The sequence below is a fragment of the Antrostomus carolinensis genome, unplaced genomic scaffold (genome assembly GCF_000700745.2).
Source record: "Antrostomus carolinensis isolate BGI_N321 unplaced genomic scaffold, ASM70074v2 scaffold593, whole genome shotgun sequence".
In the NCBI taxonomy this organism is placed as follows: Eukaryota; Metazoa; Chordata; class Aves; order Caprimulgiformes; family Caprimulgidae; genus Antrostomus; species Antrostomus carolinensis.
The window spans coordinates 155,121-175,721 of record NW_010302973.1 but is presented as its reverse complement, the minus strand read 5'-3'; the positions used below and the strand labels follow the sequence as shown (position 1 = coordinate 175,721).

The 20,601-nt window shown below is 38.0% G+C and overlaps 1 protein-coding gene across 1 annotated transcript in view; it reads left to right on the top strand.

The window, feature by feature from the left end:
* The window catches only part of EPHA3 (EPH receptor A3), a 79,814-nt gene that overhangs the window by 36,879 nt on the left and 22,334 nt on the right, over nt 1–20,601 (top strand). Inside the window, exons 8-10 of the mRNA XM_029083992.1 lie at nt 4,092–4,277; nt 10,265–10,326; nt 12,650–12,859. Of these exons, the coding sequence (XP_028939825.1) occupies nt 4,092–4,277; nt 10,265–10,326; nt 12,650–12,859 (458 nt within the window). The remainder of the gene's footprint in view (nt 1–4,091; nt 4,278–10,264; nt 10,327–12,649; nt 12,860–20,601) is intronic.

The following is a 20,601-nucleotide window of genomic DNA, read 5'->3' as shown; positions in this document are numbered from 1 at the left end:
CAGGAGCCGCTTTTTCAGATTTTTCTTTACATTAATGCTTTCTTTTAAAATGACTCACTTGTTTTTATGGATCCAGTTCAGCAAACCACTTAAGACATTTAAATCCAATTGGATAGCAAGAGAATACTACAGAAAGTACTTTCTTGATTTGGGATAGATTTAAGTATGTGCTTTGCTGAATGTGAAAGCAATCATTTGCTCTTCTTTCAAAGTTTAAACATACTTGTAGCATAACATCTTGTTGATCAAAGCATTTCTAAAATTTAGGGGCTGCCTGTCCATGAACTTATTGTGAAGGTTTGCGGCGTCTCAGTGAGGGCCTGTGGAATGTTGCTGAGGTTCATGAGGTTTATGAAACACTCAGCTTAGATGCCTCTCCAACTCCTGAGTTTGAGTTCCTCAAAGTAGGGGAAGTAGCTAATTTCACAGAGTCATCTTTTACTTGTCCCCTGGATCTAAAGGCACTGCAAATGCCATTCACTGATGCACTAAGTAGCCTATTTAAAAAGAAATTAAGAACTCCTGAAGAGGGGTCTTTATATCATGAACAGCCCTCCTATTAATATCTATTTGCTTTCCACATGTAAATAAACATATCAGTCTGCAGGGCAGGTTATACAATGTTTATATGTGTAGCATAATTAAAAATAAACACTTCAGAAAGACACTACATGAAAAGCCATCAACCTCATCTTTTAAAATCAGTGCCAAGTTTTCCACCTTCCAACTTAAATAAATACAAGTTCTTATTCTTCATAAGCAATATCTGATGAGATCCATTCAGTTTCGTAATGAGACAATATAATAATGATTTGGGGGAAAAAGATGTAGTGTAACTTCATGTCACAATGGGTGTGAACCAGATAGACTTATGTAGCATCCATAGATCCCTGTAAATGAAAGAACCAGAGGTAAACATAGTTGGGCTGCCCAGTGAGCTTTTTCCGATGAAAAAAAATAAACCCATTTTATATTCATGAACAACATTAAGCTCCATTGCTATGAAAGGTCCAACTTTTAGTCTTTTGTAACATCCACTGATCTTGAGGCACGTGTGGAATCCGATTAATCACCCAACTTCTAAGTTGAGCAGCCATGGCTAAATGGGACTGTGCTGATGGACATTAACCGTAACCTTTTCCTTCTCAAAAGTCAAACAAATATCAGATATATGATTCTGGCCAGAAATGAAGGATTGATTGCTGGACTGCTTGCTGAAATCGTAGCTATACTCTCAGTTGACAGTAACTGAACAATGGTTTTAAGAGATTAGCTTGTTATAGCTTTTTGGACCATTAAAACATAGAGAAAAGGGAACACAAAGTTGGACATCAAAAGATTTATTTTAAGCCTTTTTTTCCCTTTCTTCTGTTTTCAAGATGTGCTTTGGTTTTCCTTTTTGTGGTTCTCTGACAGTATTGAGCTGGGGTTAGCGTTTGAACTGAAGCAGTGTTTGTTCTTGGTAAAGTATACTAGTCATTTTGGCTTGCAGATGTTGAGTAATTTTAATTAAGGAGCCCGAATAGAGATTAACACCCATTAGTTACTAGTATTAGGTTTTAAAATCCATTTTCTGAGCTGCTGCCTGTCTTGGCAGCCTGAAATACAAATAATATTAGAAAAAACAGATTTAATGTAAGCTCTATTTTAGTAATATATATGTATATAAAGATACACCCTGGTTTTAATTTTTTTTTTGGTTATTACATTAACACTGTACATACAGGATGAAGCAACTCAGCAGCTGGTGATAATGTATGGTGACATTCACTTCTATGTTGTTGACTCAAATCTAGCCTGGGTTAACAACAGAGAAAGGTCATTGCCCTGTGACACTTGCTCAGGGGGTTTTTTGTTAAATTGTCTGTCTAACAGAGAAACCTTAGAAAATAAAGCTAAAAAGTGACCTCAAGAGGTCATTAAGCCCACACCTTTGCCCAAAACAGAACCTGTTAGGTACCATTCTTGACAGATGCTTATTCTTTACAATCTCCAAGATAAAAGACTTCATAGCCTCCCTAAAAAAATCTTTTGTACTGTCCAAGTGTCCTTATTGTTAGATATTTTTTTCCTGATTTAGCTGACCTGTATTGTAATTTGCAGCTATTCTTTGGTTTGACTCTTGTGTATAGAAAAAGGAGTTGATGTCCATCTTATTTATAACCATAATTTTGATAAGCCAAAACTATTGTCATGTCTCTCTCTTCTCATTCCTTGTTTTGTATCGATAACACCAATTCCTTGAGCTTTGAACATGAACACACAGCCCTGACTTTTAAGATTCTGGTCATTATTATTATTCTATTTATCATTCTTGAATTACAGTGCCACACATGGGACATGGACACTAATGCCAGCCATACTGGTGGCAAGTAGATGAAGGGATAATTTCAATTTGCAGATAAATGGGATGAATGTAACATCTAAAATATATCCCATGTGGTATCATGTCTGAAGTCAGTGGTGAAGAGCTATCAATCCATCACACATTTCTGAGCATTCAATCTATGAACAGCAACATGATTTAAACTTGCTTATTAAAAATATCTTATTTCTGTGGGTTTTGGACATTTTTACTTTTCACAGATGTTGCTTAATGTAAACAATCAGCTGCAGAGATAAAGAATCGTTGTGGGCAAATGAGCTCCAAGAGCCTTTACTCTAGAGGCATTGCATTTAGGTTATTACACGTTAAGTTGGGAAAAGCTCATATATAAGCCATATACTCACTCTTTCTGTGATGTTTTACTCACAATTAAAAACAAAATTCATAGATTGCATAAAAATGTTGCCAGCTAGGTTTAGTTATATAGGGTTTGTTTAAGTCAAACTTTCTATACAAGACCAGTTGATAAAATATGGCTATTTGTATTTAGATGTCATGTATTTTGACAAAGGAACCTGAATAGGCCTGTATTGTTGGTGTTAAAGCCCTCCAGCAACATCCTCTAGTTTCTTGAAAGAAAAAATAAAACCCACAAAACACCTTTCTTTTCTTCTCTGTTCAGTAAAATGTTTTCCTTGTCTTTAAATATAAGTAATTATGTAGGGCAATTCTTACCATGATATTTCTTGTATTCTTTATCCATTCCCTGTTTTTATTGTATTTTTCATTATTTCAATTATTTTGTCATTAAAACAAGGAGACAAAAAGTTGCTACTGAACTGGGATGTTGTATGTGCAGTTTATTATATCATATGAAATCTAAGATGGGGGGTTGAATAATTGGGAATCAAAAGTTAGTTGCTGCTCAAATGTTTTTTTAAGATACTGAAACTTCCTTACATGTTTTATGTAATCATTAGTTAAATACAGAAACTTTCAAGTGAGGTGTTCTCTTCCAGAAATTTGTCAACTTATTTAATACTTGCTCATTTGAATACTGAGATATTTTCCCCTGTGCACTCTTCTTGGATGTTACATAGCAAAGGTTAAACCACATTTTAGAAAACTAAATGTACAGTGATATCTGCTGTTTTCTATTTAGGGATCTCACACACTATACAGTGGGCATAATATTATGGTGGACTGTCAGGTCTCATATGTGCATGATTAGATCCGTCTGAATAATGATAGAACAAAGATAATCTGTGTGGATTTATTTTTTTTTTTTTTTGTTTGCAACTGTGTGGATAAATTCTTTTGTTATAAATTATCTTGCTACTTTAATTGAAATAAGTAAAATGCTTGGGAACTGTACTGTCACTGTTTGGTAGAAATGAAGAGTATAATGTTCACAGGGATGCATGACTTCTGATACTTCTGCATTAACTGGTTAGCCTTCCTACTATTGTCTCAAAGTGCATTAACTGAAACAAAAAGGGAATTTTCTGGTGACATTTATGCATTCCTCTGCTCTGCAGTCATGTGGATACGCAGTGTAAATAAGTGACATTGTCCAGTTTGACAGCTGGAGGACCCAAGCATGGAACTGTTGAGTAGTTGTCCAAAAGCCTCCTTTGGAGCTCTGCTCGGTGGCCCACCTTAAACATCACACTTAAGGGATGTTTACTGAACGCTAAGTCTTCTTTCATAAATCCCTGTGAAATAACTATGTTTCATCTTTTGTCATTTTTTCCACTTATTTTAGGAGAATTTGGAGAAGTGTGCAGTGGGCGCCTAAAGCTGCCTTCTAAAAAGGAAATTTCAGTGGCTATCAAAACCCTGAAAGTTGGCTACACAGAAAAACAGAGAAGGGACTTCCTGGGAGAAGCAAGCATCATGGGACAGTTTGACCATCCTAACATCATTCGATTAGAGGGAGTCGTCACTAAAAGTAAGCTATGACAGGACCACAGAATCACAGAATGTTGGGGATTGGAAGGGACCTCGAAAGATCATCTAGTCCAATCCCCCTGCCGGAGCAGGAACCTAAATGAGATCACACAGGAAGGCGTCCAGGCGGGTCTTGAATGTCTCCAGAGAAGGAGACTCCACAACCTCCCTGGGCAGCCTGTTCTAGTGCTCTGTCACCCTCACTGTAAAGAAGGTTTTTCTCAAGTTTAAGCAGAACCTCCTGTGTTCCAGCTCACACCCATTGCTCCTTGTCCTATCGTTGGGCATCACTGAGAAGAGCCTGGCTCCATCCTCATGACATTTGCCCTTAACATATTTGTAAACATTAATTAGGTCTCCCCTCAGTCTCCTTTTCTCCAGGCTAAAGAGCCCCAGCTCCCTCAGCCTTTCCTCATAAGGGAGATGCTCCACTCCCTTAATCATCTTGGTGGCTCTGTGCTGGACTCTCTCAAGGAGTTCCCTGTCCTTCTTGAACTGTGGGGCCCAGAACTGGACACAATATTCCACAATATTCCATCTGGTTTGCATCTGTTTTTGTATCACTGGAGGTCCCTTCCACCCTAAATTATTCTGTAATTCTCTGACCTTTCAAGGAGGAGCAAAAGCAAATCAAAAACTGAATCATCCATGTTTATGCTCTGCAAACCCTTCCAGAAATGTTTATGTTATAACCCTGTTAGTATGTACCAAATATACTTCAAAAGAGATAACAGTGGAAACACAAAGATTGGCTTTTGCAATTTATATTTTATTCCCTCAAAAGCAGGAAAAATTATCCACGTGCAAGCACGAGCTAAACCTGCAGTGGTGGGTCCAATTAATAATGGTGTTGGAGGCAAGACCTTCACTCTCTTGCTTCTCTCAGGCTGCCAAGAACTTATAAACAGTACACTGGGTTAATGAGATGGGGAAACATGGGAAATAAAAGTGATCTGCTTGAAAAAAATACAGAAAATATGGAGAAAAAGGAGAATTTCTGAAGAACAGTGCAGCTCAGTAATAAACTGAAAGTTTAATAAACTCCAGAACTACAAATTGCTAAAAGTGGCCAAGAGGCCCTTGCTGATAATCTGTTAGGAATCATGGAGTCTGATGTCCTAAGGTTTCCTAATTGCACTGAAGCAATATGTTTTGCTTTGAACTAAATCATTAGATTTTATCAGTAGCACAAATTAATAAACAGCCTACCTAGCTACAGCAACTGCTACTGGTATATTAATAAAGAAGTCCAAACTTTTCACTACATTATTTTCATGCAGGGAAAATACTCTGTGTGATATTCAGCATGTACCTGTATGAGGCATTTTAAAGATCTTGATGCTCTAGAATTTATACTTCTTAGTAAAAAATCGCAAAAAAAATCTTGGGGCTTTAAGCTGTCAGTAGTAAAATTTATTTTATTTCTTTGATAATATTTGGGTTTTTTTCTTATAGACATTTTCTAAATCTGCCTTTGTGAGGTTTTTTGAGTTTTTTAAAGCATGTTTTTGTCTGGTGTTGATTAAAAAAATCACCATTTTGAGACAAAAATATACATGAAAACTCCATCCATGCTGAGTACCTTCCTGGAAAAGAAGGACAACCTTCTCCAGCTCTACTTTTGATAAGATAACAGCAAGTTGGAATAGACATTCCTGAATGGTGGTGTTGGTCTGCCATCCATGCTGAGTACCTTCCTGGAAAAGAACAACCCTCTCCAGCTCTACTTTTGTTAAGATAACAGCAAATTGTAATAGACATTCCTGAATGGTGGTGTTAGTCTTGGAGCTCCTACCCAGCTTTCCCATGGCAGACATGGTCACTTCCTCAAAACCACTCGGATCCTGCCTGCTCTTCTCCTGATGAGCAGCTGGTGGGATTTGGTACTGGTGATGCTGCCTCGTATAGGCAAGTTCTGGCTCTCGTTGCTTGTGCTCCTCTACCTCGAGGTGGAAAGACAGAAATAGTTAGTAGTTAGAAAGGAGAGGCTGCATAATGTACCAAAACTGCCTTGTTCTGTGAGATGTTGTGGTGGTTTCAAAATCAGAGACTTTTTAAATTTCCATGGTAGCATAAGGTGATAAGTGTAATGATCCAAGTCATGCAGTAGTTATTAGGTGGGAGATCAATAAGATTTTATATGAGTTATTATTTAAAAAAAATAAAAAATCAGGAATACTCTGAGATTTTTTCAAGGGAGTAGAAAAAATCAGTAGGATATTTTCTAGTTCATCCTAGAGGACTCTGCTGGCAAAGCAGCTCCTTGCCTTTTCAGTGAAGTGCTTGGAATGTGCTGAGGACATTTCCAGTTTAACTGGGTGGAAGTATACCAGATACTGTGTTGTTGAGTAGACAGTTTTATTGGTTTTAAGGAATCTTGTTTTTAAAATTATGTGATTCAAGGTTTCACAAACACAGACAGGCATGAAGGAATTTCGTAGCTTACTGCAACAAATTACATTAAATAAAAAACCCACAAGAATGTGTCTAAAAATAACTATCGAGAGGTATGTAAAACCCTGTACTCCAGGAAGAGTCATGATTACAATAATAATGCTTTCTCTAGGTGTGATTCCTGAAAGTCTATTTTGCTGATTTAAATGACAAAGAAGTTATTCTTCAGCTTAGGTCTCGAAGTCCCATTAGGAAAGGACTGCCAGATCTGCCTGTATAAATCCAAGTTATCTCCTGCTTTTTAATGACACACACTTTGTACAGTCAGAATAACATTTGCAGTCCCAAAATTACTTGAAATGCCAGCATCAGTCTGTACACAGCTGAGCTAAAATCTATTTTGTTACATTTTGTATTTCCGTGGCACTTGAGAAAATAATTTAATTGCTGTGCATGCAGGAATTTGTGCATTGCTTTTCAACGTGCATTACTAATTCTGTCTGTATTCAGTGTAAGTGACTATTAGTAAGTTTGCTCCTCAGCTGTATTCACAGCAGACTGGTTTCTGTTTTGGAGGGCTGGGAGTGCCAGCTGCCTGTCACATTTAAGTATGAGAGAGCAAGCTTTGAATATTTCCAGCTGAAGTCAATAAAAGCCTCAGGGGTACAACATCCTCTCCAGATAGCTTGAATATAGGAGTTGAGAAAACTGCTCTGAAACTATTTGTTTCCCTTTTACTGGGTAAAATTATATGGGAGAAATGCAAGTAAAGATAATTTATTTTCTTAAAGATTCTGTAGAGTGATAGAAAGACAAGAAGGTTGTTATGTATATATTACAATATACTGTAATAACAAGTTAGCAAGTATTCACGTTTTTTAATGATAGCTATTAAATCACACTCAAAAGCATTAGTTTATTTACAGTCAGTGGAGTATTTGCTGGAACACTCTCAGTACAGGTAACACATGATGGATCAGGCAATATGACCTTTTCTTCATTAGCTGAATTATTTTTGACAGGTGGCCCTTACAAATGCTCTAGCTTTTCACACTAACCAGATCTTCTGCAGCAACTCCTAATACCTACAATTGTCATGATCTCTGTAACAGGACCGTTTGATATGAGAAGTTCTCGAGGTGGGGTGGCTGTGGTTTGCCAGTGGGACAACCCCCCAGCAGTATGAAGGAGATGTACCCACCAGATGAGTCTTTTGCTTCAGTGCAGAGCTGTTCTCCTGCTTCACCCTGATTTCTGTTCAGTGTTTTCCTGCTACGCCGATCTCCTGGGCGTGCTGTAGGCAGTAGGCTTAATAACCAGCGCACATGTTCTGCTTAGTTTACTAATAATTTACAGCAATTTGTAGCCTGTTAGTATAATAAATTTCAGCAACACTGTTGACACAAGTTGTTATCATGTATAAACGGCTGCGCTTTGATAAATGAATGCAGAATGTTCTTTTAAAAGCGCACCGCGTTGCTTCAGAGCATGTGCTTCTTATTACGGACACATTTCCAACTGAACGAGAGGGAAACCCTGCTCTTGGGGCTCTCTGAGTATGGGTGAGCAAGGCAGGAAGATCCTCTCCTAATAATTTGAAATATGTAGCTTCTTACTCTAATTTCAGTCTTCTGATGTGTCATAAAATTGACTGAGTTTATACAGAAACCAAACAACTGTCTCCTGGTTTCAAAGGACGTGGATTTATCTTAGAAAGTTTTGGATAGCCCCATCGGCACGCTGCCCTTTCCTTGAAAGACCCAGCAGCATTTTCTGTGTGTTACGAGAAATGCCTTTGGGTTAGTGTTACACACATGGTCTATGTTAGGTACTTTTCCTTGCACTGCACAGTTTCTTGCTAACAAGACTAAGCAAGCAACAGATTATTTTATATATATATATATATTCTAGATTGTGAGGTCTTTTATCTGTACCACGTTCTATATAATTCAAGATTAACGTTTTGGATAAAGAGTTTGTTCCTACTAGTTAATGAATGACAGAGTCCATTACCCGTTAGTGTGACTCCCACAGTATAACACATCATTTGCACAGCAGCAGAGATTTTAACCCATTAATCCATGCAAAGAGGACAAATTATTTTCTTATTATATTAAACTCATTATTTAAAATTAATATTCCTCTTCTAAGAATTTCTATTTGGTAAAAGTTATATTTTCTGAAAAACACACAAAAAATCATTTACTTCACTTTTTTAAAGGCTTTCTTGGTTTTGATTATACTGGGTACCTCTTTCAAGCTTCGTCTTGTTCAGTTTTAAAAGCTAAAATATGACCATGCCTGCTATACAATATGCAGGCCTTTGTCATGCTTTCATGGTCAGATGCCTTCCTATATTATATGTGAAATAATAATTCATCTCCTTAAATAACTTCATGCTCTTACCCACCTTTCTCTCTGCCACAAAGAGAAAATAAACAAAGCTTTAGAAAATATTATGAAATAATAAAATCCATATGATGGTAAAATATTAGCAAGGCGATGACCTTTGTCTGGAAACTTCACCGTAATCACATTAATTTTTGCATTCATTTCTCTCCAACATGTCAGAGTTGCGTATAAAATCTTGGTTATGTTACAAAGTACGAGGGTAGAAAGAATGGTTTCAAAAAGTGATCTGGATCGGCATGGACAAGTTTTGAAAGACGTTAGAGGCTTTTCAAGGATGCAGGGCTGTTTCTTTAGAGCACGCCGCTGTCCTGTGGACGCAGCATGTTCAGTCCCCAGCCATGCTGTGCTTGGCAGGAGAATTCCATCCTGTTGTCAGTGGTCCCACCACAGAGGGAGGCAGGACTGCTTGGAAAGAGGGCTAACCCCCAACAGTGGAAGGTGGCCGTGTTACAGCTCTGCTTTACTTTCCAATACCCTGTATTTCTTTTATTCTGTACTTTCCATTCCATCTCTATTCCCACTCCAACGTTTTCCTTGGCTTATGCTAGGAAAATACCGAAGCTCTGTTGTAAATACCCTCCCAAGGGAGAGGATTTTTGCTATTGACTCCATGTATGCTATTTATTCTCTCCCCTCTTTCTGTGAGGGTGGTGAGACACTGGCCCAGGTTGGCCAGAGAAGCTGTGGCTGCTCCTCCCTGGAAGTGTTGAAGACCAGGCTGGATGAGGCTTTGAGCAACCTGGTCTAGTGGAAGGTGTCCCTGCTCATGGCAGGGAGGTTGGATCTAAATGATCTTTAAGGTCCCTTCCCACGCAAACCATTCCATGAATCTACTTTATTGTGTAAATTCAACAGTTATATGAAGGATTATATTCGGTGGTGATGGATAAGACACTGTATACTGAAGATGCAGGATGCTTCACTTTGTTTTCTTGAGACTTGGCACTTGCGATGCTAAAAGTTGTATCAGTTTATGCTGAAATGGCTGTATTTCTGTTGATGTCGGTGAAATCACAATTATGTTGTAGACAGAGCTGGTTTTGCCCTTGCATCTTTTGCTTTCTTTCTACATGTAAAACTGTCCTTGGGATTTGGAAGATTTGGGCACGTTTCTGAAATGCCTGTCTTTACTGATCATTATGTATTCATTTTAAATGCCTGACCCCTGTGATATATTTGCAGGTAAACCAGTTATGATTGTTACTGAATATATGGAAAATGGTTCCTTGGACAGCTTCCTACGGGTAAGTGCAATAGAGAACTACATGGTACAGGATTGGCTCTTGCTCTGAATTTGTTACGAATTTGCTGCTACTGTACTCTGATTCATCATCAGCTCTTGTTGCTTAATATTTCATTAATATTTCATTATTTCCATCTGGTTTTGTGTGCATTGTGATGTGCTCAGAAAGCTAGGTAGAGATCTGCTAGTCCATGTTGACTGCTTGCAGTGTTACTCCAAAATGAAGAACGCTTGTTTTATTAGTATGTCATATCAATAAAAAAACAAACAGAACAAAACAACATTCTAGCACACAAAAATGGAAATTGTTTCTCTGAGGGCTGAATTACTACTGTAATGCAGTTATGCTTATTGATTGGCAGCCTCTATGTCTTACTAAGTCATTTCCAAAGCGAACGGATTTGTCAAAATTTTATCAGTGAACCAATAATACTGAGCCAAGAGACGTTTCCCTAAATGTGAAAAGTTTAGGGAATAACCCCATATCTGGGGATGTTTGAAATGTTTTGTTAGACAACTTTATTGGCCTGTTTTCTTTCCCCAACCTTAGACACACTAATGCTGTTGTTGATTTATCGTTGTTTTCTGACAAAGTTGGTAACGAGCCTAAACAAATTCAAATGCTCTCTGTGTCACCAAGATTTACTTGTGGCAAAACAAGAAGTGTAGCAGAAATGAAATCCCATCTGAGGGGAAACACTAGTTTAATTTTAATTTGTTAGGGCAAACTCAGCTGTGGCTGGGAGACTGCTTTGGTTCTGCCATGGTTGAATGACATTATCCCCCAAATTCATAACACTGAACTAGACGTTTAACCCCAAAAGGGGATATATTGTCAACCTTAGTTTCAGTATGTACTATATATGTTATGATGTCCACTGGAGCATGTAAAATACATATAAATAACGTGTCAGTATATCTGAATGAAATATATTTGTACTGAACTGTATATATTTTGTTTAGGCTAAAAATCCTTGAAGAGAGCTCTGAGGAAAGGAGAATAATTTCTGACTGCACAAAACAGTTGTTCAGCTTGTTCGTTCATTTAAGTGTGGTTTTTTGGTGTTTATTTTTTATTATTACTGTTGTATGGAATCACAGATAAGAACCTTGTGACTCAGTAATATCATAGGCAACCCAGGCCCTATAACCCTTCTTATAAATGCTTTTTAAAACTGTTTTCTTTGCTTTCCCCGCTGCCATTGAAAGGCTATCTCAGCATCTCGTTACTTTCATGGTTAGAAACCTTCTGATTTCTAGCTAATTCTTTTCCAGGGTCTATATAGATACTTGTGTTGGCTCAAGTTAAAGAAGATTTTATAACAGGAAACTTCTAAGAGTCTTTTATAATAATGAATTTCTTCATGAAAGGGTGTTCTGAGAGGCTCTTTAAGCATCTGTTGTGCCATATATTTGTCTAATGTGTACAGTGCTAATATCACCCCTAAGTATATTAATCAAAAATAAAATGAATGCAATCAGTCTTGCAGACTGGTTTGTGTGAGCTCACTCCACATGGCAGAGCCAACTCCCATGTATTTAACACAATTCTGGAAGAAGCAGCAGGAAGAGCTGGAGAGCTGCCCATGATACATTTACAGCACTGGGGTATTTGAGAACTGCACTAGGACATCCAGTTGTCCTTTGGTCTGTGTATCTATATCTCAATATCAAAGCTAGATGTTAATGAACAGCATTAGTAAGAGCTGGGAGATTTAAAACACGTGTCTAGAAGTAGACAGTTAGAAATCTATGCAACTATTGGTTTCTAGGTTAAGTCACAGTGTGTTTAAGTGTTTTTTTCTGTTCCTGAGGTTGAGGAAAGTTTTGAGGAGTGAGTTTAAATTTAATGGAATTTGAAAACCATTGAATCAGATCAGTGTTTGCTTTTGTTAGAAAAAAATGCTTGTGTAATAGAAAATGTTCATTAGTCCATTGGATAAGGCTAGGATTTTCACTAACAATTCCTATGGCCTTTCAGAGAAGTTGGATGTCTGTTTCCCTAATGTCCTGACACTCCAGTCTCCGGAGCACACACAACTTAGATTTATGTGCCACTTGTACACAGGTCCCATCTGGGAAATTGAAATTCTAATGACAGCAAGAATGGGAAAATTTAATTTTTGTCTGAATTGAAAATCTATCCCCTTCCCTCAGCTGATTGGTAGATTATCATCCACAGATCAAAGTAGTTCCACATGTGGCAAATCATGACCCCTGACTCACAAGCTCTTCACTTGAGGAGCTTCTATGGTCTTTATCAAAAATTCTGTGCAAGGAGGAACATGAACAATCTCTGAAATGACATTTCAAATGTTTTCCAGAAACATGATGCCCAGTTCACAGTCATCCAGCTAGTAGGCATGCTTCGAGGGATCGCATCGGGCATGAAATATTTGTCAGATATGGGTTATGTCCATCGAGATCTAGCTGCTCGTAATATCCTCATCAATAGTAACCTGGTATGCAAAGTCTCAGATTTTGGTCTCTCTCGTGTACTGGAAGATGACCCAGAAGCTGCTTACACCACAAGGGTGAGTTTCAGTGTTTGTTTATCCTTTTAAAATTCTTGTTGGTTGTGACAAAGTTAGACTGAAATCTGAGTGAGTCGCTGAGGCTTATACTGTGTTGCAGATGCCATCCAGTCTTGCATGCCCAGAAATGTTCAATAAACCATAAACTCATCACAAAACTCATCACAGCTATTTTTTAATTCATGTCTTAGAGAAGATGGAAGGCAAAAAATATGCTTTCTGCTGGTAGTTTGTTTTTTTCTTAATGTATGTAAAATTCATGGCTTGGTTTCTTTCTACTGGGTGTGTAAAGGAGTGGATACCACAATTAAGGCCTGAGATGGTTTGGCACACAGTAGTGTAAGACTTCATGTGTGCTTTGGGTGGGTTTTGTTACACTGCTCATTTAGCTCCCAATCAGTAAAAAAAAAAAAATCCTACCTAGCAATAACATTTATTTTTTCTTTACCTTTTTGTGTTTTCTAATATGATGGGTTATATATCTGATTGGATCCTACTGAAATCACTGTTCTGCAGAGGTGTATCAGTTACACCTGCTGTTGTTCCCCTAACTGAGTAAAAATTTCAGTAAAACAAAACAAGAAATCTTGCTTAACGATGTAATAAACCTTCAGGGCTTTCTCCTTATTATATCACATACACAAAGCGATGCTTGTCTTTTAGAGATGCAGTGATATCAAGGAGGAGGCAGCTTAGCTCTGACTGTTCTGTCCTGAGATAGAGAAGCTTTTATCAGACAGGGGACTGCCCATAGTGTAGGCTGCTGCTTGTTTCTTTTCTGGATTTCATCCTGCTTGAAAAGCTACCTGGAAGCTATGCTGTTGGCTTCGAGCCTTAGAAAAGCCACAGTGTCTTCTAAATACAGCTTTGCTGCACCTCTTGTTCTCACTTGAATAACACTTCTGTTTTATTGTGGAAACCTTGAAGGCACACATTTAGCTTTGTGTATGTAGATATTACACGAGAATGTCTGGTTGTTCGCTTTAATCTTATTGCAAGTGGATTTTATTAACTTTAGAAAAAGTGGCATTAATCTCTCCTATCTTAGTCGAGTGTAACTTGCAGTGATGCCTATAATCATCTCCTCTTCGCTGTACAAACCAGATTAGAGTAGAATGTATCAGCAAAATCTTAATGTGAGTTTTCTAGGGCTTCCTTCATTCCTGATCACTGACAGGAGTAATCAATTATAGTGGTAGTTTGCATGCAACTTCCTTCATGCTTGAAATAAAGTAACGTGACAAATGAGTAAAGAAATCCTAGCTGCTTTCTTACACGTTATAGATACGTTATATACACATACATTTATAGATACATATTTATCAATCATACCTTCATAACTTAGCAGGCATAAAGACACTATTCTGTACTTGACCTTTCAGTGCTTTCTTTGACCTCTGATAAGCTTTAGCATGTTGTTAGAAATATGCAATATATACCACTTTAGGAAACTGTCTGCAGAGATCTCTCACGGTGAATCCAAAGAGACATTAGTAGGAGAAAGCAGTTTTTTGTGCTCAATATAGGTGCAGCATGCAAAAGTATATATTAATATACTGCAAGAATTCCTTAAGAGAAGATGGTCTGTAGTTCAGCCAGAGGTTTATTTTCTTGTCAGATATGCTTGTCTGCCCTCTTTGTAAAATCTCCTGTGAAAGTAATGGGTGTTAGTGTCTCTGAGGTGAACAGGTTTAGATATGGTATTTATCTAGTCTCACATTTAACCTCCCTCCCCCAGGATGTATGCTTGCAAGCTAAGGCCGTTACTGTGTGTCCTACCACTACTGCTGTCCTGGTTTTGCTCAGATAGAGTTAATTTTCTTCTTAGTTGCTAGAATAGCTGTGTTTTAGGTTCAGTGTAGGATTTGTTATGAGAAGAATGTTGATAAGGTACTAATGTTTTAGTTGCTGCTGGAGCTCAAGACCATGATGTTTGGCTGGTTCACAGCTGCATTAGGACTGGGAGGGAGAAGTGCAGTGAATAGCAAAACCCAAACTGGCATTTGGATGTGCCAATGAAATATTCCATATCATATCACATTCAGTATATTAACTACGGCTGACCAGCAGACGGGGGAATTTGTTTGGGGGTCGCTCAGGCTCTCACTTTTCCAGGGTTTGGGTTTGGGGACTGTCTGTGCTCCAGGATCACTGGCTGGGACAGGCTGGGCATTGGTCAGCAGGTGGTGAGTAATTGCACTGTGCATCACTCAGTGGTATATTCTGTTATTACTGTTGTTATCTTTATCATTTTATTTTAATTAGTAAATAGTTTTTATCTTAACCTCTGAGTCTCTTTGCCCTTTTTTTCCAATTCTCGCCCCTACTCCCTGAAGTGGGTGAGTCTCCTTGCCCTTTTCTTTCTAATTCTGTCCCCTACTCCCTGGAGTGGGAGGACGGTGAGAGAGCAGGCTGTGTTTGGCTGCAAGCAAAAAGGATGAATCCACCCAACCCATAGGCAGGTGATCGATCTCCCCTTTGAAGCAGCTGCTTACAGGCATGGAGATCGCTGTCCTGCTCACTTGCATCCCTCCAGTCTTTTATTTTCTAAGCAGTTTTTCCAAACTTACTCTTCTTACTGGTCTCCTTCAAATTCTTTTCAACTTAACTACATTTTCCTTAAATGTGATGCCCAAAACCGAATACTAATCCCCAACACCAAGCATAGCATGTTTATCTCGTGTTTCTTACACATGCCTTTTCTGTTAATATCTCCAGGGATGAGAGGTCTCTGTGTCTCTTTCCACCCCCAACACATCTTTGCCAAATGGTTGGCTCATGTTCTTCTGCTCAGACACATACCTTTGCCAGGCTTTGAAATTCAATTCTCTTATTCCAAAATTCATCTAGGCATGCAGACTAATCTATAATTTAGTTATGGCATTTTGTGTACTCACGTAGAGAGCTGAAGAAACCTTTGAGTCCTAGTTAACTTAAATGAAAAAGTTGTATAGGGAGGAAAAAGTAGCTCCCCATCAAACTGCATAGTATACAACTTCATAAGGGAAGCACACTGCCCTGGAAATGAAGTGAACATCAGTGACTTATATCCATAGGTGAACTGGGACAAACCAGAGTGCACAGAGTTTCCAGCCAGTGTTACACGTGAATTTCCTATGGCCAAGAGCAGCGTTGATTTTTTTTCTTCTTCTTCTGACACCTATTTTCTAAGCCTACCTGCCTATTTACGTTTAGATAGTGAAACCAGATGGAAAGAAACTATTTTGTCAAGAGTAGTCATCTGTGTTCAGTAACATCCATCTGGAATTTATGGTGTAGATGCAAACTGTGGCAGGAAGATGCTCAGATAATTAAAACCTTCAAATACAAACTAGGACAAATCTAATTTTCTTCAAAAGTTGTTGCTGAATGTATCTCTGCCATGTTTTGACTCTGAGCAAAGGCTATTTGGTGTTCATCTTTTTGCTCAAATTTCTTTTGATGTGAAGTGAATCTTGTATACTTATCCAGGTATCGTGTCCCTGGGGTATATTTAATCCCCAATTTAAAAAATGGGGACCATGAGTGTGAAACTAAGGTCCACTCCACTGGCAGAAAGCTGGGCAGATTTATCTCCCTGCTGCTTAGTCACGTCACAAAGCACAGGGCCATTTCCTAGGCTGTTCCTAGGGCATTTTGGAGACAAAAGACAGTGACGCTTTTTAAAATAACGGCATCATCCTAAACGGTTTCATACCTTTACAACTAAAGGATGACAACTACTTAGGAAGATCATTGAAAAGATTAAAAAAAAAAAATAATTAAAAATCCAAACATTCAAACAGTAAAGATTGCCTGTTATATTAATGGGTAGAGACTCCTGCCTTCCCTCCACCTCTTCCCGCTTCCGTTTAGTATCAACGGCATGTTAGTGGAAATTTATAGAGTTAACTGCAAAGATATGTTTTATCTATTCAGCCTTCTCTTCTACCCTTATTTTCCACCTGTAAATGTCAAAGCCTGAGAACTATTCCATTGCTTTAATTCATAACTGCAATTCAGGATTGCTCTACCCCTAAGAAGCCCAGTCAGCCCTTCAAGCTTTCAATACACACCACTGACTGGGTGAAATTTTATGTTGTTCTGCTTTCAAAAGCTGTATCTGAAGCATTGCATAAAGGATATGAACATGTGTCCTTTTATATATCAATAATGTATGTATCCCTTTATATATCAACACATAATCTATGATATTCATGCTATTGTACAAGAGCTCTGAAGGACAATGCAAAGATCACAGGTGCATATGTGAAATACAGAGAATCAGGAGCTGTAAGAAAACTTTGCTACCTGACAGGGTCATTTTTTTTTTACCTCCTGAATTATTGTTACTGACTCGATACCACAAAAGGCCCTCGGCAGCCTGTGGTCTGCCTGCTTACAGAAGCAGAAGCCAGCATGTGAATCAGGCTGAGTGACTGTTTGGATTTTTTTTTTACTGAGCCTTTGTGCCGGAGGGGACGTACTGTAATTATCTATATTCTCTGTACCTATTCCCTTTTAATTGAAAGGCCAAGATGGTATTAAAATTGTCATTGTTAATTTGATCTTTTAGATTCTTATTATTTTTAGATGTCTCTATGACAAGTGGGTGGACTAATGACACAGGATGAAGTGGAAGTAAATTTAAGCCATCACACATGTAGAGGGACTGTAATTATGTCTCTCAAAGGCACAATATTTGTGTAATCAGTAGATGAACTTTAACTATTTAAGCGCATAGTTGGATACATCACTGATTTTCGTGGCATTTCAATGTAAAACGCTGTCCAGTTATTATATTTTCGTGGATAACTTCTCATTAAATCTGCATCAGTTCAAAAAATGTTATGTTTTGATGGCAAGTACTCTGGTAGCCTGTGCCCCCAGGTAATGGTGCCAGAGCAGGGAGGGCATGGCAAGCTGCTGCTCCAAAAGGCACACAGGTCCTTTCTGTTACACACACATTATTGCAACTGGTGCTTGACAGAAATTTGTTGTGATTTGTTCCCTATACATGCAAAACCATGGTAATACAGTCTGAGTGTACTGAAGGATGTGGTAAAAAAGGAAACAAAACCCCACAAATGCTCTTGCCTGATAAGCATGAGGGAAAGAAACAGTGTTCTATTATCCTTTACCACTCAAGGAGATAATTTCAAGATAAACTATTCATTAGTAAGGGATGAACAAGTAGCATCAGGTAATTTTCAGGTACTTAAGAGGGTATGTCAGGCTCATCTCACTCACCTGAAACCATCTTGTTCTGTTACCAGTAAGATATCTCCTGAACTAGCCTAAGTCCTCATGTAATGAATTAATGTCAGGATCTTACTTTCAGGTTTTACTGCAAAGTTCTTCTAATAATTCTGTTAGAATCCATTTTTCTTGTATTCTCCTCTCCCCAGGCCTGTGGCTTAGGTGCCTGTGGCAGTCACCCTGTAGCAGATTATAAATCAGAATATTGGAATGGGTTATGAAGGCCTGGAAACAGCTGCCTTGTGCTGGAGTGCCAGACGTGCTAGAAATAAATTGAAGTCTTCACTGACTTTAGATGACTTACACTGAACGGCCAGATGCTGTAGGAATCACAGCTCCATCTAAAGCAGATAAAACTTATGGTTACTGCTGGCTCACTAATTTCAAACCCCAAGAGTGGTTCTCTGGCCTAGACTGCTTGAGATTTTGAGCTGCAATAACAAACTCCTACAATTTCTAATACTTATGCTTTCTTTCTACTCAAATTCGGGCAGCTTTGGCTTCATGGTGAGCATAGCCTTAAAGGGAAACCATTACAAAAATATATAAAACTTGTGTTTATCTTCAGAAAATAATCAGTAAATATATTACTACTACCTAGTCATGCATGCACATGTAGATTTTTTCTTTATAAGGCAATATCAAATAGATTTGGGCAAACCTTTTTCCTAAGCATATCTACAATGATTTTTCATTTAGTAAGTTTGTCTGACAGGTTCAGTCCCAATAGTACTAATTCTGAAGAGTAGGAGCCCAGTAATACCAGCCAATAATATTAGAGTTTCAGATTTTCCAGTGGAGGATAAGCAACAGAGATAGCAGATAAAGAAAATTAAATTGCCTGAAAGCCTAATGGACATACAATGCATAATAAATAAATAATAATAATAAAACAGGTAGGATTTCTTAGCACTTTATTCATAGCAGTTTACAGAGCAGATATCACTATACTCATTTTAAATATTGGTACACTGGGGAAAGGAGGTGAACAACAAGCTGAGTGAAAAAACAAGTATGGGAGCTTAGTTTTCCCGGGTCCAACTTTATGGTCTAGGAGAAAGTGTTTGGTTTAATTTTTGGGAAGGTAAATTCTTTAAGATATCTTTGATCCTGGCAAAAGATATTGCAAAGAATATCCTGATTTCTGGTAAAGCAGAAAATTGAAGAGATGATAGGTGTTCAAATGAGATGTGTGTATCTTGAAAATAGTGGAGAGAACTGAAAAGGGATTTTTTCTAATGCTGAAATTCTATTTTGAAATTAAAAACCCTTGATCAATTTAAAATACAGCAAGGCTTATAATTTTAAGAGCTAACGGCAATAGAAAACCATGCATTTAGTTTGATATGACTCTTCAGATTTTCTGCATATATTGATATTTGGACATCTGCTAAAATGGGAATGTTGCATAATCCTTTGGGAGGAATGGTTTTTGTGTTAAAATGCTTATTTGTCTAAAAAAATATTTACCAGAACATTTTTTTTTGCTGTTCTTGCTCTTAAATTATTCAGAAACTGAGTCAGCAAAGTCCCCTTTTAAATACAAAGATAAGATTGACATTTTTATGGCAAACTGGGGACCAGAATAGCAAAATTATAGTTTTATACTCTATTCAGTGGCAGTTGATTTCTTTTTTAGGTACATTTTAATACTCTCATTTTATTCTTGTTTATAGTAATGCTACGTGTATTTGGAGGCTTGTACAGAGTTACAGCAAAATGTATTTCCTTGTAATGGAATCTAGGGTTGATGTACCTTAATTTTTCACTAAAACAAACAAATCCAGAAGAAGTTTAATTGAGTTTGTAATCTTCCTTACCCTGCAATAAAACAGTCCCAAATGTTAGAGGACTAATTAATGTCATTTTGTGTAAATGTGTTTCTCCAATTGTATAAATGACTTTTTCCATAAGATTATAAAGGTAAAAACCTTTTATCAAATATGGTATTTACTGCCCTTGCCTAGAGTGCTCATGTTTTAGCCATGAGCACATTTTCCCCTACGATACCAGGCAACTATTTCTCTAGGGTTCAGCAAGAAGGGTTCCATTTTTATATCTTAACATGAAGTTTAAAAAGTGAGCCTGGAGGCACTCACTGAAATTCAGATTTATTTTTTTTTTTAGATAATATATTCTGAAAACTCCAAAATGTTTCTATGAAACATGTTTCATAGAAACTTCTATGTTTCACAGAACCAACCATTATGCTGATGCAAGAAAAACACCATAACTACTCCCTGCCTCGAGGGCTTCCTTATGTGTCATGTCATAGGTATATGTTCTGCTGTCCCTCTGTTCAAGATGCAGCTGAAGCAATTGCTGGAGAAGGAGGCCCAGCCTGGCTATGTTTCCAGGAACCCACTGATGACACCCAGCTCTGCATCTCAGCTTCTTTCAAACCAGTTGGCACAGTCCCTTTCCCAGCAGCACTGATGCCTCCGGGGACAAGGGCAGTGATCAGCAGGAGTGAGAGGAGGCTTGGGGCTTGTTTGGGGTGGCAG